This window comes from Pongo pygmaeus, chromosome 16, assembly GCF_028885625.2.
Source record: "Pongo pygmaeus isolate AG05252 chromosome 16, NHGRI_mPonPyg2-v2.0_pri, whole genome shotgun sequence".
In the NCBI taxonomy this organism is placed as follows: domain Eukaryota; kingdom Metazoa; phylum Chordata; class Mammalia; order Primates; family Hominidae; genus Pongo; species Pongo pygmaeus.
The window spans coordinates 56,728,583-56,745,846 of NC_072389.2; the positions used below are offsets into that span (position 1 = coordinate 56,728,583).

General features: G+C 37.0%; 1 protein-coding gene across 6 annotated transcripts in view; it reads right to left on the reverse strand.

The window, feature by feature from the left end:
* DMXL2 (Dmx like 2) overlaps window positions 1-17,264 on the reverse strand; it is a 175,591-nt gene that overhangs the window by 48,729 nt on the left and 109,598 nt on the right. For all 6 annotated transcript variants that reach the window (XM_054451712.2, XM_054451710.2, XM_054451711.2 and 3 more), the window contains exons 16-18: window positions 10,633-10,752; window positions 6,291-6,518; window positions 2,049-3,728 (exon numbers count right to left, since the gene is read on the reverse strand). In XM_054451712.2, coding sequence (XP_054307687.1) covers window positions 2,049-3,728; window positions 6,291-6,518; window positions 10,633-10,752 — 2,028 coding nt within the window. The remainder of the gene's footprint in view (window positions 1-2,048; window positions 3,729-6,290; window positions 6,519-10,632; window positions 10,753-17,264) is intronic.

The following is a 17,264-nucleotide window of genomic DNA, read 5'->3' on the forward strand; positions in this document are numbered from 1 at the left end:
TTTTAGGCCACTGTAAGGCTCTTAACTTTTATTCTAAAGTGAGACAGGAAGGCACCAGTATATGTTGAGCAAAGGAGAGATTTAATGTGATTTGGTTTTAAAAGAATCACTGGTTCCTAAGCAAAGAACAGATGGAGGTAAAAAGAATAAAGCAGTGAGGAAATGACAGGGACTTGGACCACAGTAGTAACTGCAGAGGTAATGAGAATTGATTATTGGATTCTGGATATTAATAGAACTGATAGCATTTGCCAATGAACTGGATATGGGGTATGAGAGAAAGCAGAGTCAAGAATGACTGTAAGTTGTCTCACCTGAACAAATGGAAGAACTCATTTACTTAGAATCCATTTACTGAGATGTGTAACTCATTTAATCTCTGAGCTTCAGTTTCCCACCTGTGAAATGGAGACATTCATTCCTGCCTTATTACCGCATGAATGTCCACTGTGACCAGGATACACTATTTCTATATTGCTTAGCCAATGATACAGTTTTGTATTAGAAAGCATAAACTATTTTTTACAAATTATGCCATGCCTACTTTCTTAATGTCCCACAGTAAAAACTAATATATATTAAACACACAACACAAGCTTAAGGTTGTTCTGGGAAGAATCTCACTCAACTGCATACAACCTCATAATGGTTAAGATTTTTCTCTTCCAATTAATAGTGAGAAAATAAGTCATAGGCAAAACCCTAGAAGGTCTCTAGTTATTTTAACCTGCAGAGAAGAAAACTTTGGGGGATATACTATATGGATGTAAATCTATATGAAGAGATATTTTCCAGCTACCTTTCCCCTACAAATCTGGAAATTATGAAATAGTTAAAAGGGTACAGGCTTTGAGTCAACAATTTATCCACATATGAACCCCACTTCTACTCCTTAATGCCTATGTGATCTCAGATGAGTCCCTTAATTTCTTAAGGATCAGTGTCTTCATCTATAAAGTTAAACATAACAATAGCTATCTGCTAGAAGACTGTGATAATTAAACATGATAAAGTAAAGAAAGTGCCTGAAACATAGCAATTTTTCACTCCTCCAAAATATTTATTGAATTAATGAAATTTTGATCATTAATTTTCAGTTTCCTTTGCCAATGCCATCATTTACAATCAACACCATTACCCTAAACTATGTGCATAAAAGAGAATGGAATCTAGTTCCAGGAAGCAGCCAAAAATTTTCTAGTTACAGAAGGAATTAGGCAAAATACGTATGACATTAACTGTATGGAAATCTCTCTGAAGAGACTTTTTGGAGAAAATTAGGTAATTGTAAAAAGTTGTTTATGGCTAGAAATGGGAAGACCAACAAGTTGAGCCCATGAGGTCCCAATAAGCCTCATGATTCCATAGTAACATTAACAAATGGGCTGTTATTATCAAAGAAAAAATCATAGGGATCAATCTGTGTTAAAAAACAAGAGACTTGGCCAGTCCATGGTGACTCATACCTATAATCTCAGCACTGTGGGAGGCCAAGGCAGGAGGACTGCTTGAGCTCAGGAGTTCGAGACTAGCCGGGGCAACGTAAGGAGACCTAGTCCCTACAAAAAAATAAAAAGAAATTAGCTGGACCCCATGGTGGTGCACACCTGTGGTCCCAGCTATTCAGGAGGCTGAGATGGGAAGATTACTTGAACCTGAGAGGTTAAGGCTACAGTGACCCATGACTGCACCACTCAACTCCAGCTTGGGCAACAGAGCAAGACCCTGTCTCAAAAAAACAGACAAACAAAAAACCCACCCAAACACACACAAAAAAACAAGATTATAAATCTAAAATGACACAAAGGTTTCAGTGTAAAAACTAATGAGAGAATGCTCATGGATCTCACAAATCCATGCATTCATATGCTGGCCTCAACCGTCTTTTCTAACTGAGCATATTATATAATAGTAATTGCCCATTAAGGAGGTCTTTTCCCTGCAAAGTTTGAAAGTTGAGACTGCAATTCAATAAATGATTCAGTATACAGATAATACAAATATTTCTATTAGGTACAACTTTATAAATTTTTAGTGAGAATATTTACCTGAGCAACTCTTATCTCTGCTTTCATCAAGCTCAGTACTGGTAGTAGCCACTGTATCAGCCAAAGCTACAAGGAACATCTGCTCCAAACGGGTAAGGCCTGGTAGACTTGAGTGCATAAGATGACTTGAAAGTACCCTTGCATGTTCTTGGCCAAAGTAAGCTGGTCCATATTGAGAAAGATTTATTACTTTTGATTTGTTTTCTCTCTTTTCAGGCTCTAAATCAATATCATCCGTTGTTATATCCTGGATTTGAAACAGCTCTGAATACTGATCCTCTGGTTGACTTACTATCTGATCTTCATAGCTCTGTGGTATCTTTGTACTTTCTTCTGAAATTCTGTAGGATGTATCTTGATCTGCAGCAAGTAATGCATATAGTGGTAGTGGAGGGATAGAATCTATCTCAGTATAATCTCGAGTACCATCTTTTCCTACGGTGACTGTTTCCTTTGCTGTACTGCCACTTACACTAATAGTTCGAGAGAGATGTCGCTTAGTTCCTTCTCCAGCATCAGGATCTCTAACTATTGCTACTTCACCTGCAATACATTTTACTAAATGAGAGAGAATGGCTTTAGCCCTTCGCACTTTCCCTAAATCCATCAATTCTAACAGCTGAGTTGGATGATATTGTGGAAGAGTAGGGGAAAGTACATGTGCAGCCTCAAATAAGCCACCATCTTGAATTACAGCTGGTGAACAAAAAACATCATCAGAAATAGCTGTTCCTTCAACAATACTTTTTCTTGCCAGCATATTAGATTTAAAGGTCGAATGATCTTGCATTGCTGCCTCTTCTGCATTAGGACTATCAGCTTCAGTGTCTCCAAATTTGACAGCATGCTTCCACTGTGCATATACATGCATTTCACAATCCATTCCTACCACCAATATCCCATCTCTTACCCAAGAGAGAGAAACAGGCAGTGAAGGAGTACCATCAACAGAAGATACCAAGTCTATAGATCTAAGAAGAACCCATCTTGACTTAACTCCTTGCTTGATACTACCACCTAGTGGTAAAGTGATGACAGCTACTCCATCCTTACTGTTGGTTTGCTCAGTCACAATTCCTGAAAGCCTTCCATACATGAAGATATTTGCACCGACCCCCACTGTAAGAATGTGGGAGCCATCTTCTTTTGATACCCAGTCCAAATGTACTAAATGTTTGATATTCGGAATAAGATATCTATCCTTGCTCAAGAGTGCATCTGACTTGCTATATACAAACAGATTACTGTCGACGCTGACCCTTGAATCAAGTACACTCCCAACCTTAACCAAATCATCAAGATGAATTGTTTGTTCTAAAACCCACTCTGATCCTCCTGTAGATTCACATTCAAATATACAAACATGCATGGAAAATTCTTTAGAAACAAAACCATTATGGTGGATAGGTTGCTTATAAGCCACTGCAAGGCGACCTGTGTATGAACAGCTAACAGCAACTGGTCTTCCCACAATGCTCACTGTACTGCTATTATCTTCTCCTTCATCATTCATCAAAGGCCATCTCTTCCAATGATAAATTTCTTTCTCATCACTTTTATTACACTCTGGGTTGGCTTCCATACAACATTTCCAGAAGCGTACTTTATTGTCAGAACAAGTTGTAACCACTAAATAAGGTGCAAGGCACACTGGATAAATTGAAGAAGAACTCAGATGGCCTTAAAAAAGAAAAAGCAAATAGTTAGTTATAATAATAATAAAGCCACAAAATAATATGGTAGTAATCAAATTCTGGAATGTGATCAATTCAAAGTCACTATGAGCTACTTCAGAATATCTCTGCAGTCTTCCTCTTAACTAGTATCCCACTAAATGTCCATTGGCCAGCATATCTATAAAGGTCTTCAAGAGCCCATCAGTGAAATCAAGGTATGCAATAATAATCACTTAATTTGTTTTTAGGTAATTAAGTTTAAATGAGGCAACCATTTAATTAAAATAAAACTCAAAAGCACTGAAACAAGTCAGCCCTTAATGTGTTTCTATTATTTATATTTACCTTCACAACATGCTTCCTTAGAATTTCATACTATATATTTAATCATTTTCATCATGAATACTTAACTGAGCTTTACAATTTGCCTTTCAAATGCCCCAACCTTCCCTCAAATAATCCAGATCCCAGGTGGTACATCAAATTTTGTTTCAGACAGCAAAACAGACCAATAGATCTTACCCATTTTACCAAGTTTAATTCATCCTCTCTTAGCACTGAACCAGAAACCTCTTATCTATTCCTGACTGCCAAAGACTAACAATGCACATCTGTTGTCAACTGTAAGACAAGGGGATATAGAGATTAAAGATCTGAGGTCAGAAGATCTGGATTTGAGTTTCAACTCATCAATAAGTTCATTAACAGTGGGAAAGCTACTTAATCATCTGAGCCTGTTCCATCTAAACAATTGGGATCAGTTACTGTTTCCCCTAGATTATTATTGTCAAATAAGACATTTTATAAGGCGTCTGTAAAATATAATTTATTATCATGAACTCCAATAAACTTATTTGAGTATAACCCAAACCTTTCAAATATTTTGAAAAATTAACAAACTGGCCTAGATCTGCACCAGCCACAAAAGCCCAAGAGTACACTCTTCTCAATATGATCTTTCCGACTGTGAATGCAAACCTGTCTTACGGATGAATAAGAAAACACCCATACTGAATATCATTCACCAGTAATTTTAGCAGCCCTGAACCTCCAATTTTGGTTTCCCAAAAACACTATTCTAGAAACTCCCCAATTAAAATTCTATATGTAGATCACTTTAAACACAGCTGCCAGACTTGCCCTCCAAATATCTACCTTGCTAAAGTCAGTATCATTCCAGACCACCCAAACTATAGTCTTTTATCCTGCATTTTTCCTCAGAGTATCTGCCAACTCTTGTTCAAACATTCTTAATAAAAGTGAGACGTGATTACCACAATGTGAATGAAAAGTCTTAAATTTTTAAAAAAGCCTCAGTGGTTTACAAATGAATGTTCTTCAAAATTTTACTATCATTATATTCCAAAGTATAGGCAAGACACCTCACATTAAAATATTTTCACTATTGGCTGGGTGCGGTGGCTCACGCCTGTAATCCCAGCACTTTGGGAAGCCGAAGTGGGCAGATCACGAGGTCAGGAGATTGAGACCATCCTGGCTAACACGGTGAAACCCCGTCTCTACTAAAAATACAAAAAATTAGCCAGGCATGGTGGTGGGCGCCTATAGTCCCAGCTACTCGGGAGGCTGAGGCAGGAGAATGGCATGAACCCAGGAGGCGAAGCTTGCAGTGAGCCGAGATAGCACCACTGCACTCCAGCCTGGGTGACAGAGCGAAACTCCGTTTAAAAAAAAAAAAAAGAAAAATTTTTTTCACTATTTTGGCCGGGCGTGGTGGCTCACACCTGTAATCCCAGCACTTTGGGAGGCCGAGGTGGGTGGATCACGAGGTCAGGAGATCGAGATCATCCTGGCTAACACGGTGAAACCCCGTCTCTACTAAAAATACAAAAAAAATTAGCTGGGCATGGTGGCGGGTGCCTGTAGTCCCAGCTATTCGGGAGGCTGAGGCAGGAGAATGGGTGTGAACCCGGGAGGTGGAGCTTGAAGTCAGCCAAGATAGCACCACTGCACTCCAGCCTGAGCGACAGAGCAAGACTCCGTCTAAAAAAAAAAAAAAAAAATTTACACTATTTTTTGTCAAGCTGATTACATTTATCACAGGAAATTTTGTGTGTGTGTGTGTGTGTGTGTGTGTGTATGGAGTCTCACTCTGTCGCCCACCCAGGCTGGAATGCAGTAGTGTGATGTCAGCTCACTGCTGCCTCCACCTCTCGAGTTCAAGCAATTCCCCTGCGTCAGCTTCCCAAGTAGCTGGGATTACAGGCACGTGCCACCACACCCAACTAATTTTTGTATTTTTAGTACAGACAGGTTTTCACCATGTTAGCCAGGGTGGTCTCGAACTACTGACCTCAAGTGATCCACCCACCTCAGCCTCCCAAAGGGCTGGGATTACAGAAGTGAGCCACTGCACCCAGCCAGGAAATTATTTCTAATAAAGACATGTTTCTAAACATCTAGACATATCATTAATAGAAAATAAATCTTTATTTTAATGTCAACATAGCACATATTTCAGAAGAGTTCATCTATTTTATCCACTAAAGAGTTCATACATTTTATCACTCTGAGCTACCACTGCCCAGTCTTAAAGTGACCTTACCTGCTGAAGGCGTTGCTCTTATTACTTCAACTGATTCTGGGAGATCAAGGGGTTGGCTATACACCAGTCTAGAACTCAGAATAAGTTTACTGGCAGTTTGAAGATTGGCAATTGATGAAGAATGTGGCATGGGGCTCACACTAGGAGAGGTTTCTGGAGAAGAATCTACATTCTTCTGTCCAGGGACTGAAAGTAGACTCTCAGAGGAAGCCCCTTCTGAAGCTTTAGCTTTAAAAATAAATTATAAAATTACAAAATGTATGTATATCATTACTATAAATAGGAGCTAGAATATTACTTTGTTATTATTTAAGAAACATAGCTTCTTAAAAGTATTTTGGAGGTGAGGATACAGAGAAAAGAGAACTCTTTTTAAAACAGAATGACCATATGACTCAGCAATCTCACTACTAGGCGTTTACCCAAAGGAAAGGAAATCAGTATATCAAAGGGATAACTGCACCCCCACATTTATTGTAGCACTATTCACAACAGCCAAGATATAAAATCAACCTAAGTATCCATCAATGAATAAATGGATAAAGAAAATGTCGTATATATACACAATGGAATACTATTCAGCTATAAACAAGAATGAAATCCTGTCATTTGCAGCAACACAGTTGGAAACTGCAGGTCACTATGTTAAGTGAAATAAGCCAGGCACAGAAATACAAATATCACCTGTTCTCTCACTCATATGTGAGAGCTAAGAAAGTGGATCTCATGGAGGTAGATAATAGCATAATAGATACCAGAGAATGGGAAGGGTTGTGGGGTAGGTGAAGAGACTCTTTAATAGGTACAAACATGAAGGTAGAAGAAATAAGTTCTATTGTTTGATAGCACAGTAGAATGACTACAGTTAACAACAATATATATTTCAAAAGAGCTAGAAGAGAAGATCTGAAATGTTCCCAACCCGAAGAAACAATAAATTTCAAGGTAATGAATATCCTAAATACCCTGATATGATCATTACATATTCTATGCATATATAAAAATATCACATGTACCCCATAAATATGTATAATTATTATGCATCAATAAATTTTTTTAAAAAATTACTTTGGAGACAAGGTCGATTTTCAAACTTTTGCTTAGTTACCCTGATAAGCTTAAATTTTTTTTTTTTTTTTACAATTTTACTCTTTCTTAGCACCAACTCCATCATGCAAGACTGACAGGGAAGAATCACAACATGTAAAAGCTAAAAGAAACCCCTTATACAGTCCAGTGCTTACAACCTTTAAAACACATTAAAAGCTTGAGGAATTTGTTAACATGCAAATTCCCAGGCCTAACCACAGAGACACTGATTTAGATGATATGGGGTAGATCCCAGTAAAGCAGCCCAGGTGTTTTTGAAATAGATGGATCATGAACCAAACTTTAAGAAATAACAATATACTGCCTCACTTATAGATTAAGAAATTTAAATTCAGAGAGCTTAGTGATTTTCCTGAGGCCATGTAATTAGCTAGGGGCAAAGAAGACATTAGACTAGCAGCCTCCTATCAAGTACTCAAATCAGAGAATGATTTCAAGAATAAACACAAAAACCAAAAGTTCTAAGAAAATTTAAGATAGTATTAGTTGACAGCCTTTGTAAGCCATATTGACTTGATCTTCCAAAGAACTTCCAGTGAGTGTAAATCTCTGATTCAGTTATCTATTCTTCCGTGACATATAAGTGATACTCTATATTTATTTATTTATTTATTTATTTATTTGTCTCTCCCCATTGGACTACAAATTCACTAAAGGCAGGGATGATGTGTTGTTATTGCCTTGTACATCTCAAAGAGCACCAGAATATCCAATAAATAATAATCAATCCTCTTGTTTCAGTTAAACATGTCAATCTATCTTATAATGGCAGGCCACTAAGTAAGAAATATTTTCACATTTTTTTGAAAATGAAATAAGACTACAAACTTGGATCCGTAGTCAGAAGACAGGAGTCCCACTCCTGGCTCTATCACTAATGAGATGTGTTTCCTTTGGCCAGGCACTTCACCACCATCTCTGGCTGCTTTCTCACCAGCAAACTAAGGTTAAACTACATCATTTCTCTTCCTGTAAATCATGCTATTTTCTAAAATATATCTCATGCTAAGAAAGAAAATAAGAGCAGAAAAAAAAGCAAAGACTTTAGAGTCAACAAGGCCTAATTTTGGAAACTTAGTTCTGTGACAAACCATATAATGGGACTTGGTCAAGTTACATACCCTTACTCCATTAGTAAACTGGGGATAATATCTATCTCACATATATAAAGCACCAATCTCAGTGCCTGGCACCCAGAAGGTACTCAACATGTTTCCTTCTCTAATAAAATTTAAACCAATCATTTATCCTCTAACAGGATATTCACTACTGCAGTAAATTCAAGCGTTAAATGTGAACGGCAGGATACACTGTTAACTCTGCAGCAAAGATTAGAACAAAAAGATAGATGCTTTCTATCACAGCTAAAAAGAGTACATTATTTGCCTCTACTGAATCTCATTGTCTGTGACCTACTGCTGTCACAAACAGGGTAGGCAAGCAACTCAACTCTAGCCCTGGCTTTAGTGAGACACACGCTTCATAAGCAGTGGGGACAAACAAGATCACATGGTTCCTGTCCTCCCACAAGGACCTGTTACTACCTCTATAAATCTCTTCAGAGCCACTCCCATTTCTGTGCCCAATTCTAGAAATTACTACATTCTCTGCTGGGTCAATCTCTTCCTGATGAACTGGTTTTAGATCCCTTCTCTTGCATTTCTATCAAACAACATATAACGCAAAGAATTAACTCCATAGGCTTTGAAAGAATTTTTAAATTCCCGGTGCCTCAAGAAGATTAGGCTCAACTAGGTGAAGGTAAAGGTTCTGTCACATAATTTGGCTTTTCTAATGCCAATTCATGGCCCAGTTAGAACTGCTACAATTGTGATAATGTATAATACACGTGAACAAAAAAGTACAAATTATTCTTTCACTGTATTAAATGTTATATAAAAAGTTGTATAAAATCAATTAATGACAAGACATAATAAAATCTTACAACTCAAATATTTTGAGTTAACAGTTTAAAGCAGATTCAATGTGATATGGCTATCCATGCAGTTCTTCATTTTAACAATTATCTCTCAAAAAGTAAGTTTGTTTTTAAAAAATCTATGATCAATTTCTTTGCTTCATACTACAGATTTCCCAATTAGTTTGGAGATTAATCTAAATGTGTACAACAAAAGAATGGCTGAAGTAATTTTTTAATCACAATTGCATTTTTTTTGAAATGGAAAAATTGACAAAGGGTCTCACTTTGTCACCTAGGCTGGAGTGTAGTGGTGCAGTCTCGGCTCATTGCAGCCTCTGCCTCCAGGGCTCAAGCAATCCTCCCATCTCAGCCTCCCAAGTATAGGCACATGCCACCACACTTGACTAATTTTTTATTTTTTTGTAGAGATGAAGTCTCACTATATTGCCCAGGCTGATCTCAAATTCCTGGGCCCAAGCAATCATCCTGCCCTAGCCTCCCAAAGTGCTGGGATTATAGGCATGAGCCACCATGCCCATGCCCAGCCTGTATTTCTTAATGCTCTACAAAAACATTTCTGCTTATAAGCCTCAGGCACTCAATAGTATTTTATCAAACAGCAATTCTGCTTTTTTTTTTTTTTTTTTTTGAGATGGAGTCTTGCTCTGTCGCCCAGGCTAGAGTGCAGTGGTGCAATGTCAGCTCACTGCAACCTCCACCTCCCGGGTTCACGCCATTCTCCTGCCTCAGCCTCCCGAGTAGCTGGGATTACAGGCGCCTGCCACCACGCCCAGCTAATTTTTTGTATTTTTAGTAGAGACAGGGTTTCACCGTGTTAGCCAGGATGGTCTCGATCTCCTGACCTCGTGATCCGCCAACCTCGGCCTCCCAAAGTTCTGGGATTACAGGCGTGAGCCACCGCGCCCAGCCAATTCTGCTTATTTTAATGATGATAAAGCTGATGATGTACAGTGTATTGGATGGGAATGTGTATTAACAAAAAAGTACAATATTAGTTCTATGGACATCTAGAACAGTCATAATGTACACTCAATAAATATTCACTAAAAAAAATAAACAAAGCTTTTATTTTTTTTCAATATGTCTAATGTGCCCATAGGCTGGTTTTTAGGATTAACCAGTTTCATTAATGATTTATGACCTTGTAATTAAAAGTTTAGAAGAGACATAATTCAGCAACTCAATTTACAGTTTAATGGAACTTCATTTTACAGAATTAACCAAAGTAAAGCATATTCTATAAAATGAATTCACTATGTATCATCTTTGTATAAAACTATAATTACTTACCTAAACATGCTTGTACAGATTTAAGATGAAGGTGCCACATATGCAGAATAGAGTTATTATTGCTGTCCTTCTCAATTACTACTAGAAAGAACTTTTCTGAAAATGGTGGTGGGCGGTATCCTATTATTCAAAGGAAAAGGATATTTAAATTAGTATGTTTTTATGGGGTTAAAAAAACACTTTTTAAAAGCTACCACCACCTCTTGATATGCATGGAAGTTGGGAAGAAAAGGCAAGAAAGACTTTAAGGAGGAGTTTTATATAATTTTTGTACCGAAAGTTAGATAGCTATCAAGGACTAATGAAGTCATGTCAAAAGTACACAAAAGCTAACATGAAAGGATACCTACTGGTCAAAGAGGGGACACTTTGAGCATCAAAGAATAAAACTGAATACAATTTGTTAAAACATATTTATTCTATTACAAACTATGAGTTCACACAAATACCAAAAAAGGTACATAAAAAAGAAAGGAAAGGAAAGAAAAGCAGCAGAAGAAGAATGGGAGGAGGAGAGAAGGGAAGGAAGCGGGGTGCTGAGCATACAAAAGCTCAAGCCAGCCTCACAGGATGCCCCTGGAGTAACTGGGGCACTTACTCCTTATTTAGAAAACTGGCAATTAAAAAGAAATAATAAAATAAACATTCATCCTGCTTTTCTTGCATGAAAACAGCATTAAAAAAAAAAACTTAAGTTTGGGGGAAGGAGCAGTGGTAGGGTAAAGAAGAAATTTTGTAGAAATTCCATGCATTTTTTAAAAAAAGACATTACTTGTATATATAATTTTCCCTGCTGACAAATTATATTCTTCACAACTGAAAATGAGATCTATGCAGGATAATAAAAGCTTTCCTTAATCATTAAAACTCATAATGACAACATATTGGTAATGAATGCTGCTAGAGTTAAAATTGTGGCCTCTAACCATTTCCATTAAAAGAAACAGTTTGGCACCGCATGTTCTCACTCATAAGTGGGAGTTGAACAATGAGAACACATGGACACAGGGAGGGGAACATAACACATCGGGGCCTGTTGGGGGATGGGGGGCTAGGGAGGGGAGAGCATTAGGAGAAAGACCTAACATAGATGACGGGTTGATGGGTGCAGCAAACCACCATGACACGTGTAAACCTATGTAACAAACCTGCATGTTCTGCACATGTATCACAGCACTTAAAGTATAATAATAATTTTAAAAAAAAAGAAACAGTTTAGAAGGATGATTCCATTCTTGTAAAGGACAGCTACAAGATAAACCCAGGAAAATCTTGCGCCTGAAAGAAAGTAAACTATTACAATAATGAGGTTATGTCAAAAGGACACAGGACCTACTTCAAATGGTACTTACTAGCCTAATATAGGACTATGTAAGCATTTAAAACATGACTGCAACTGATTGAAATATCCTACATACATAAAAATCCATTGAGTTATGATTACTTCTCTGTATGTATATTATAGTTCATTAAAGAGTTTTCTTAAAATGAGTTCATATTGATACTTAAAAGACAAAGAAATCCAACAACAATAAATTCAACAGTAGCAGCTAGAGATAACCAGCGCGCAGACTCCTCATTCTGAAACTGTCAATTAAATGGAAAGAACTAAGCACTTAACCTTTCCAAAAAGAACTGTTTTTCAAAGTAATCCAATAGCCCTAGTTGATAAAGAAATGCTTTTCTTTACAGATGCTTTCCAGCTAATAAATAAATGAGAACTGATAAAATTGGAAAATCATAATTTTTCAATCCCTAATGAAATAACTGGTTTAAGATCAATAATATTCAATGGAAGAAGCCATGAGATAAAGACTGCTGTCAAACTATAATGACACCACCAACTGAATCTTCCGAATCTTAATATGACTAAAAGTGAGATATTCAAATTTTTTTTTCTGGTATGATACATATGAAGTATACGGCATCACCTAGAATGATGAACACAGATCTAATCAAGTCTGTAGAGCTAACTTCCACTGTACAGGAAATATAGTAGACAAGAAAAAGTTTAAACAATATCACAAGTAAGTAGTCAGAGAAACTTCTTTAAAAAAAAAAACTTGCTCTAGAACTGAAGGAGACAGAGACACAAAAAACCCTTCCAAAAATCAGTGAATCCAGGAGCTGGTTTTTTGAAAAGATTAACAAAATAGATAGACCACTAGCCAAACTAATAAAGAAAAAAAGAAAAGAATCAAGCAGACACAATAAAAAATGATAAAGGGGCTATCATCACTGATCCCACAGAAATAAACACTACCATCAGAGAATACTATAAACACCTCTACACAAATAAACTTGAAAATCTAGAAGAAATGGATAAATTCCTGGACACATACACCCTCCAAAGACTAAACCAGGAAAAAGTCGAATCCCTGAATAGACCAATAACAAGTTCTGAAATTAATATCCTATCAACCAAAAAAGCCCAGAACCAGACAGATTCACAACCGAATTCTACCAGAGGTACAAAGAGGAGCTGGTACCATTCCTTCTGAAACTATTCCAATCAATAGAAAAAGAGGGAATCCTCCCTAACTCATTTTATGAGGCCAGCATCATCCTGATACCAAAACGTGGCAGAGACACAACAAAAAAAGAAAATTTCAGGCCAATATCCCTGATGAACATCAATGTGAAAAACCTCAATAAAATACTGACAAACCGAATCCAGCAGCACATCAAAAAGCTTAACCACCACAGTCAAGTCGGCTTCATCCCTGGGATGCAAGGCTGGTTCAACATACGCAAATCAATAAATGTACTCCATCACGTAAACAGAACCAATGACAAAAACCACATGATTATCTCAATAGATACAGAAAAGGCCTTTGATAAAATTCAACAGCCCCTCATGCTAAAAACTCGCAATAAACTAGGTATTAATGAAACTTACCTCAAAATAATAAGAGCTATTTATGACAAACCCACAGCCAATATCATGCTGAATGGGCAAAAGCTGGAAGTATTCCCTTTGAAAAGCAGCACAAGACAAGGATGCCCTCTCTCACCACTCCTATTCAACATGGTATTGAAAGTTCTGGCCAGGGCAATCAGGCAAGAGAAAGCAATAAAGGGTATTCAAATAGGAAGAGAGGAAGTCAAATTGTCTCTCTTTGCAGATGACATGATTGTATACTTAGAAAACCCAGTCATCTCAGCCCAAAATCTCCTTAAGCTAATAAGCAACTTCAGCAAAGTCTCAGGATACAAAATCAATGTGCAACAATCACAAGCATTCCTACACACAAATAACAGACAGAGAGCCAAATCATGAGTGAACTCCCATTCACAATTGCTACAATGAGAATAAAATACCTAGGAATACAACTTACAAGGATCTCTTCAAGGAGAACTGCAAACCACTGCTCAAGGAAATGAGAGGACATAAACAAATGGAAAAACATTCCATGCTCATGGACAGGTAAAAATCAATATTGTGAAAATGGCCATACTGCCCAAAGTAATTTATAGATTCAATGCTATCCCCATCAAGCTACCACTGACTTTCCTCACAAAATTAGAAAAACACTTTAAATTTCATATGGAACCAAAAAAGAGCCCTCATAGCCAAGCAAACCTAAGCAAAAAGAACAAAGCTGGAGGCATCACGCTACCTGACTTCAAACTATACTACAAGGCTACAGTAACAAAAACAACATGGTACTGGTACCAAAACAGATATATAGAACAATGGAACAGAACAGAGTCCTCAGAAATAACACCACACACCTACAACCATCTGATCTTTGACAAACCTGACAAAAACAAGCAACGGGGAAAGGATTCCCGATTTAACAAATGGTGCTGGGAAAACTGGCTTGCCACATGCAGAAAACTGAAACTGGACCCCTTTCTTACACTTCATACAAAAATTAACTCAAGAGGATTGAAGACTTAAACGTAAGACCTAAAACCATAAAAACCCTAGAAGAAAACCTAGGCAACACCATTCAGGACATAGGCATGGGCAAAGCCTTCATGACTAAAACACCAAAAACAATGGCAACAAAAGCCAAAATTGACAAGTGGGATCTAATTAAACTAAAGAGCTTCTGCACAGCAAAAGAAACTATCATCAGAGTAAACAGGCAACCTACAAAATGGGAGAAAATTTTTGCAATCTATCCATCTGACAAAGGGCTAATATCCAGAATCTATAAGGAACTTAAACAAATTTACAAGAAAAAAATAATCCCATCAAAAAGTGGGCAAAGGATATGAACAGACACTTCTCAAAAGAAGACATTTATGCAGCCAACAAACTTATGAAAAAATGCTCATCATCACTGGTCATTAGAGAAATGCAAATCAAAACCACAATGAGATACCATCTCGTGCCAGTTAGGATGGCAATCATTAAAAAGTCAGGAAACAACAGATGCTGGAGAGGATGTGGAGAAATAGGAACGCTTTTACACTGTTGGCGGGAGTATAAATTAGTTCAACCATTGTGGAAGACAGTGTGGCAATTCCTGAAGGATCTAGAACCAGAAATACCATTTGACCCAGCAATCCCATTACTGGGTATATACCCAAAGGATTATAAATCATTCTACTATAAAGACACATGCATGTGTATGTTTATCGCAGCACTGTTCACAATAGCAAAGACTTGGAACCAACCCAAATGCCCATCAATGATAGACTGGATAAAGAAAATGTGGCACATATACACCATGGAATACTATGCAGCCATAAAAAAGGATGAGTTCATGTCCTTTGCAGGGACATGGATGAAGCTGGAAACCATCATTTTCAGCAAACTAACACAGGAACAGAAAAACCAAACACTGCATGTTCTCACTCGTAAGTGGGAGTTGAACAATGAGAACACACAGACACAGGGAAGGGAACATCACACACCAGGGCCTGTCAAGAGGTTGGGGGCTAAGAGAGGGATAGCATTAGGAGAAATACCTAATGTAGATGATGAGTTGATAGGTGCAGCAAACCACCATGGCACATGTATACGTATGTAACAAACCTGCATGTTCTGCACATGTATTCCAGAACTTAAAGTATAATAAAAAATAAAAATAAAAAAAAACTTGCTCTAAAACAAGTCAGTGGCATAATGAGGGTGTATATAAGGTATCACTTTAGATTAAAATACTCTTTAAATAGACAATGAAAACACAATATGTAAACTTTGTTTGGATATAGATTCAAACAAAAACACATAAACAAAAACCTCAACAATTTTTAGACAACTGGAAGAAATATAGAGTAGTTATTGCATGATTCTGAGGAATTTTATTATTTTATCAATTTGATAATAGCAAATATGTAAGGAAGTTATTTTTAGAAACGCATATGAAAGTGAAACAACACTGTAGGTGGATTTGCTTTAAAATATTTCAGGGGGGCCAGGCGCAGTGGCTCACGCCTGTAATCCCAGCACTTTGGGAGCCAAGGTGGGCTGATCACTTGAGGTCAGGAGTTCAAGACCAACCTGGCCAACGGGGTAAAACTCTGACTCTAGTAACAATACAAAAAAATTAGCCAGGTGGGCTTACAGCCGAGTAGCTGTAATCCCCGCTACTCGGGAGGCTGAGGCAGGACAATTGCTTGAACCTGGGAGGCGGAGGTTACAGTAAGCTGAGATGACGCCACTGCACTCCAGCCTGGGCAGCAAAGCAAGACTCTGTCTCGGAAAAAAAAAATAATAATTTCAGGTGGGAAAAGGAAAAGAAAAATTGTGTAGACAAAGCAAGTGTGATAAAATCTTTAACCTACATTATGGGAATATGGAGGTTCATTTAATTATGCACTATAATTTTGTCTATTTTTGGCATTTTTCTTAACTAAAAGAGTAATTAACTTTTAATTAAAACTTAGAAAGTACAAAATAAAGCAGAGGCAGAGAAGAGGAGAAACCTACACAAGTCGTTTAAGAACACAGCTATAAAATCAGGAAGAAAGAGAAACTTCACACAAAAACTAAAGGAAAATCAAGAAAGCATTGAGGAAATCTTTTGGCCTGATTTAGCAGTGGCATAACAAATATCAAAAGCAAGAAATAAAGAAAATTTTTAATGCAAGTCAATTAAAATATTATAAAGAAAAGTACCAACTTTATATAAGCATTGAATTCTGGTAAGTTGGCATATCTTTCCTGTTAGAAATAACGTGATAAATGGCAGCTACATTTGTAGGAAACCATATTAAAAAGATTAACCCAGGCAAAGGTAAGATACTACAGAAAAGTAAATTTTAAATCAGTAAAGCAGTAATGCTGTTATAATGATAGTGAAATAAAACAACATAATTGAATAACATAAATAAGAAAAGTTTTGTGTATGAAGAAAGATATATGAAAGAAAAACAAGTTACTAGTCTGATGAGTGAAAAGATGTTTGAGCTAAGCTTCTTAGAATACAGGACCTCAATCTGATTTTCCACTAAAGCAAAGGAAATTGTCTGCACAAATTACATAGAAACAGTTTCCTTACATGCTATACATAATTTCGTGATGAAGACTACACTAAGAAAATTAAATATGTCCCTCTGGATATTCACAATTTGTAACCAAATTAGATTAATTATCTGAAAACCCTTTGTAAACTAAATATTCGCCATAGACACTTAATTCTTAAAGACATGGCTTTTCAAATAGAACATGTTGG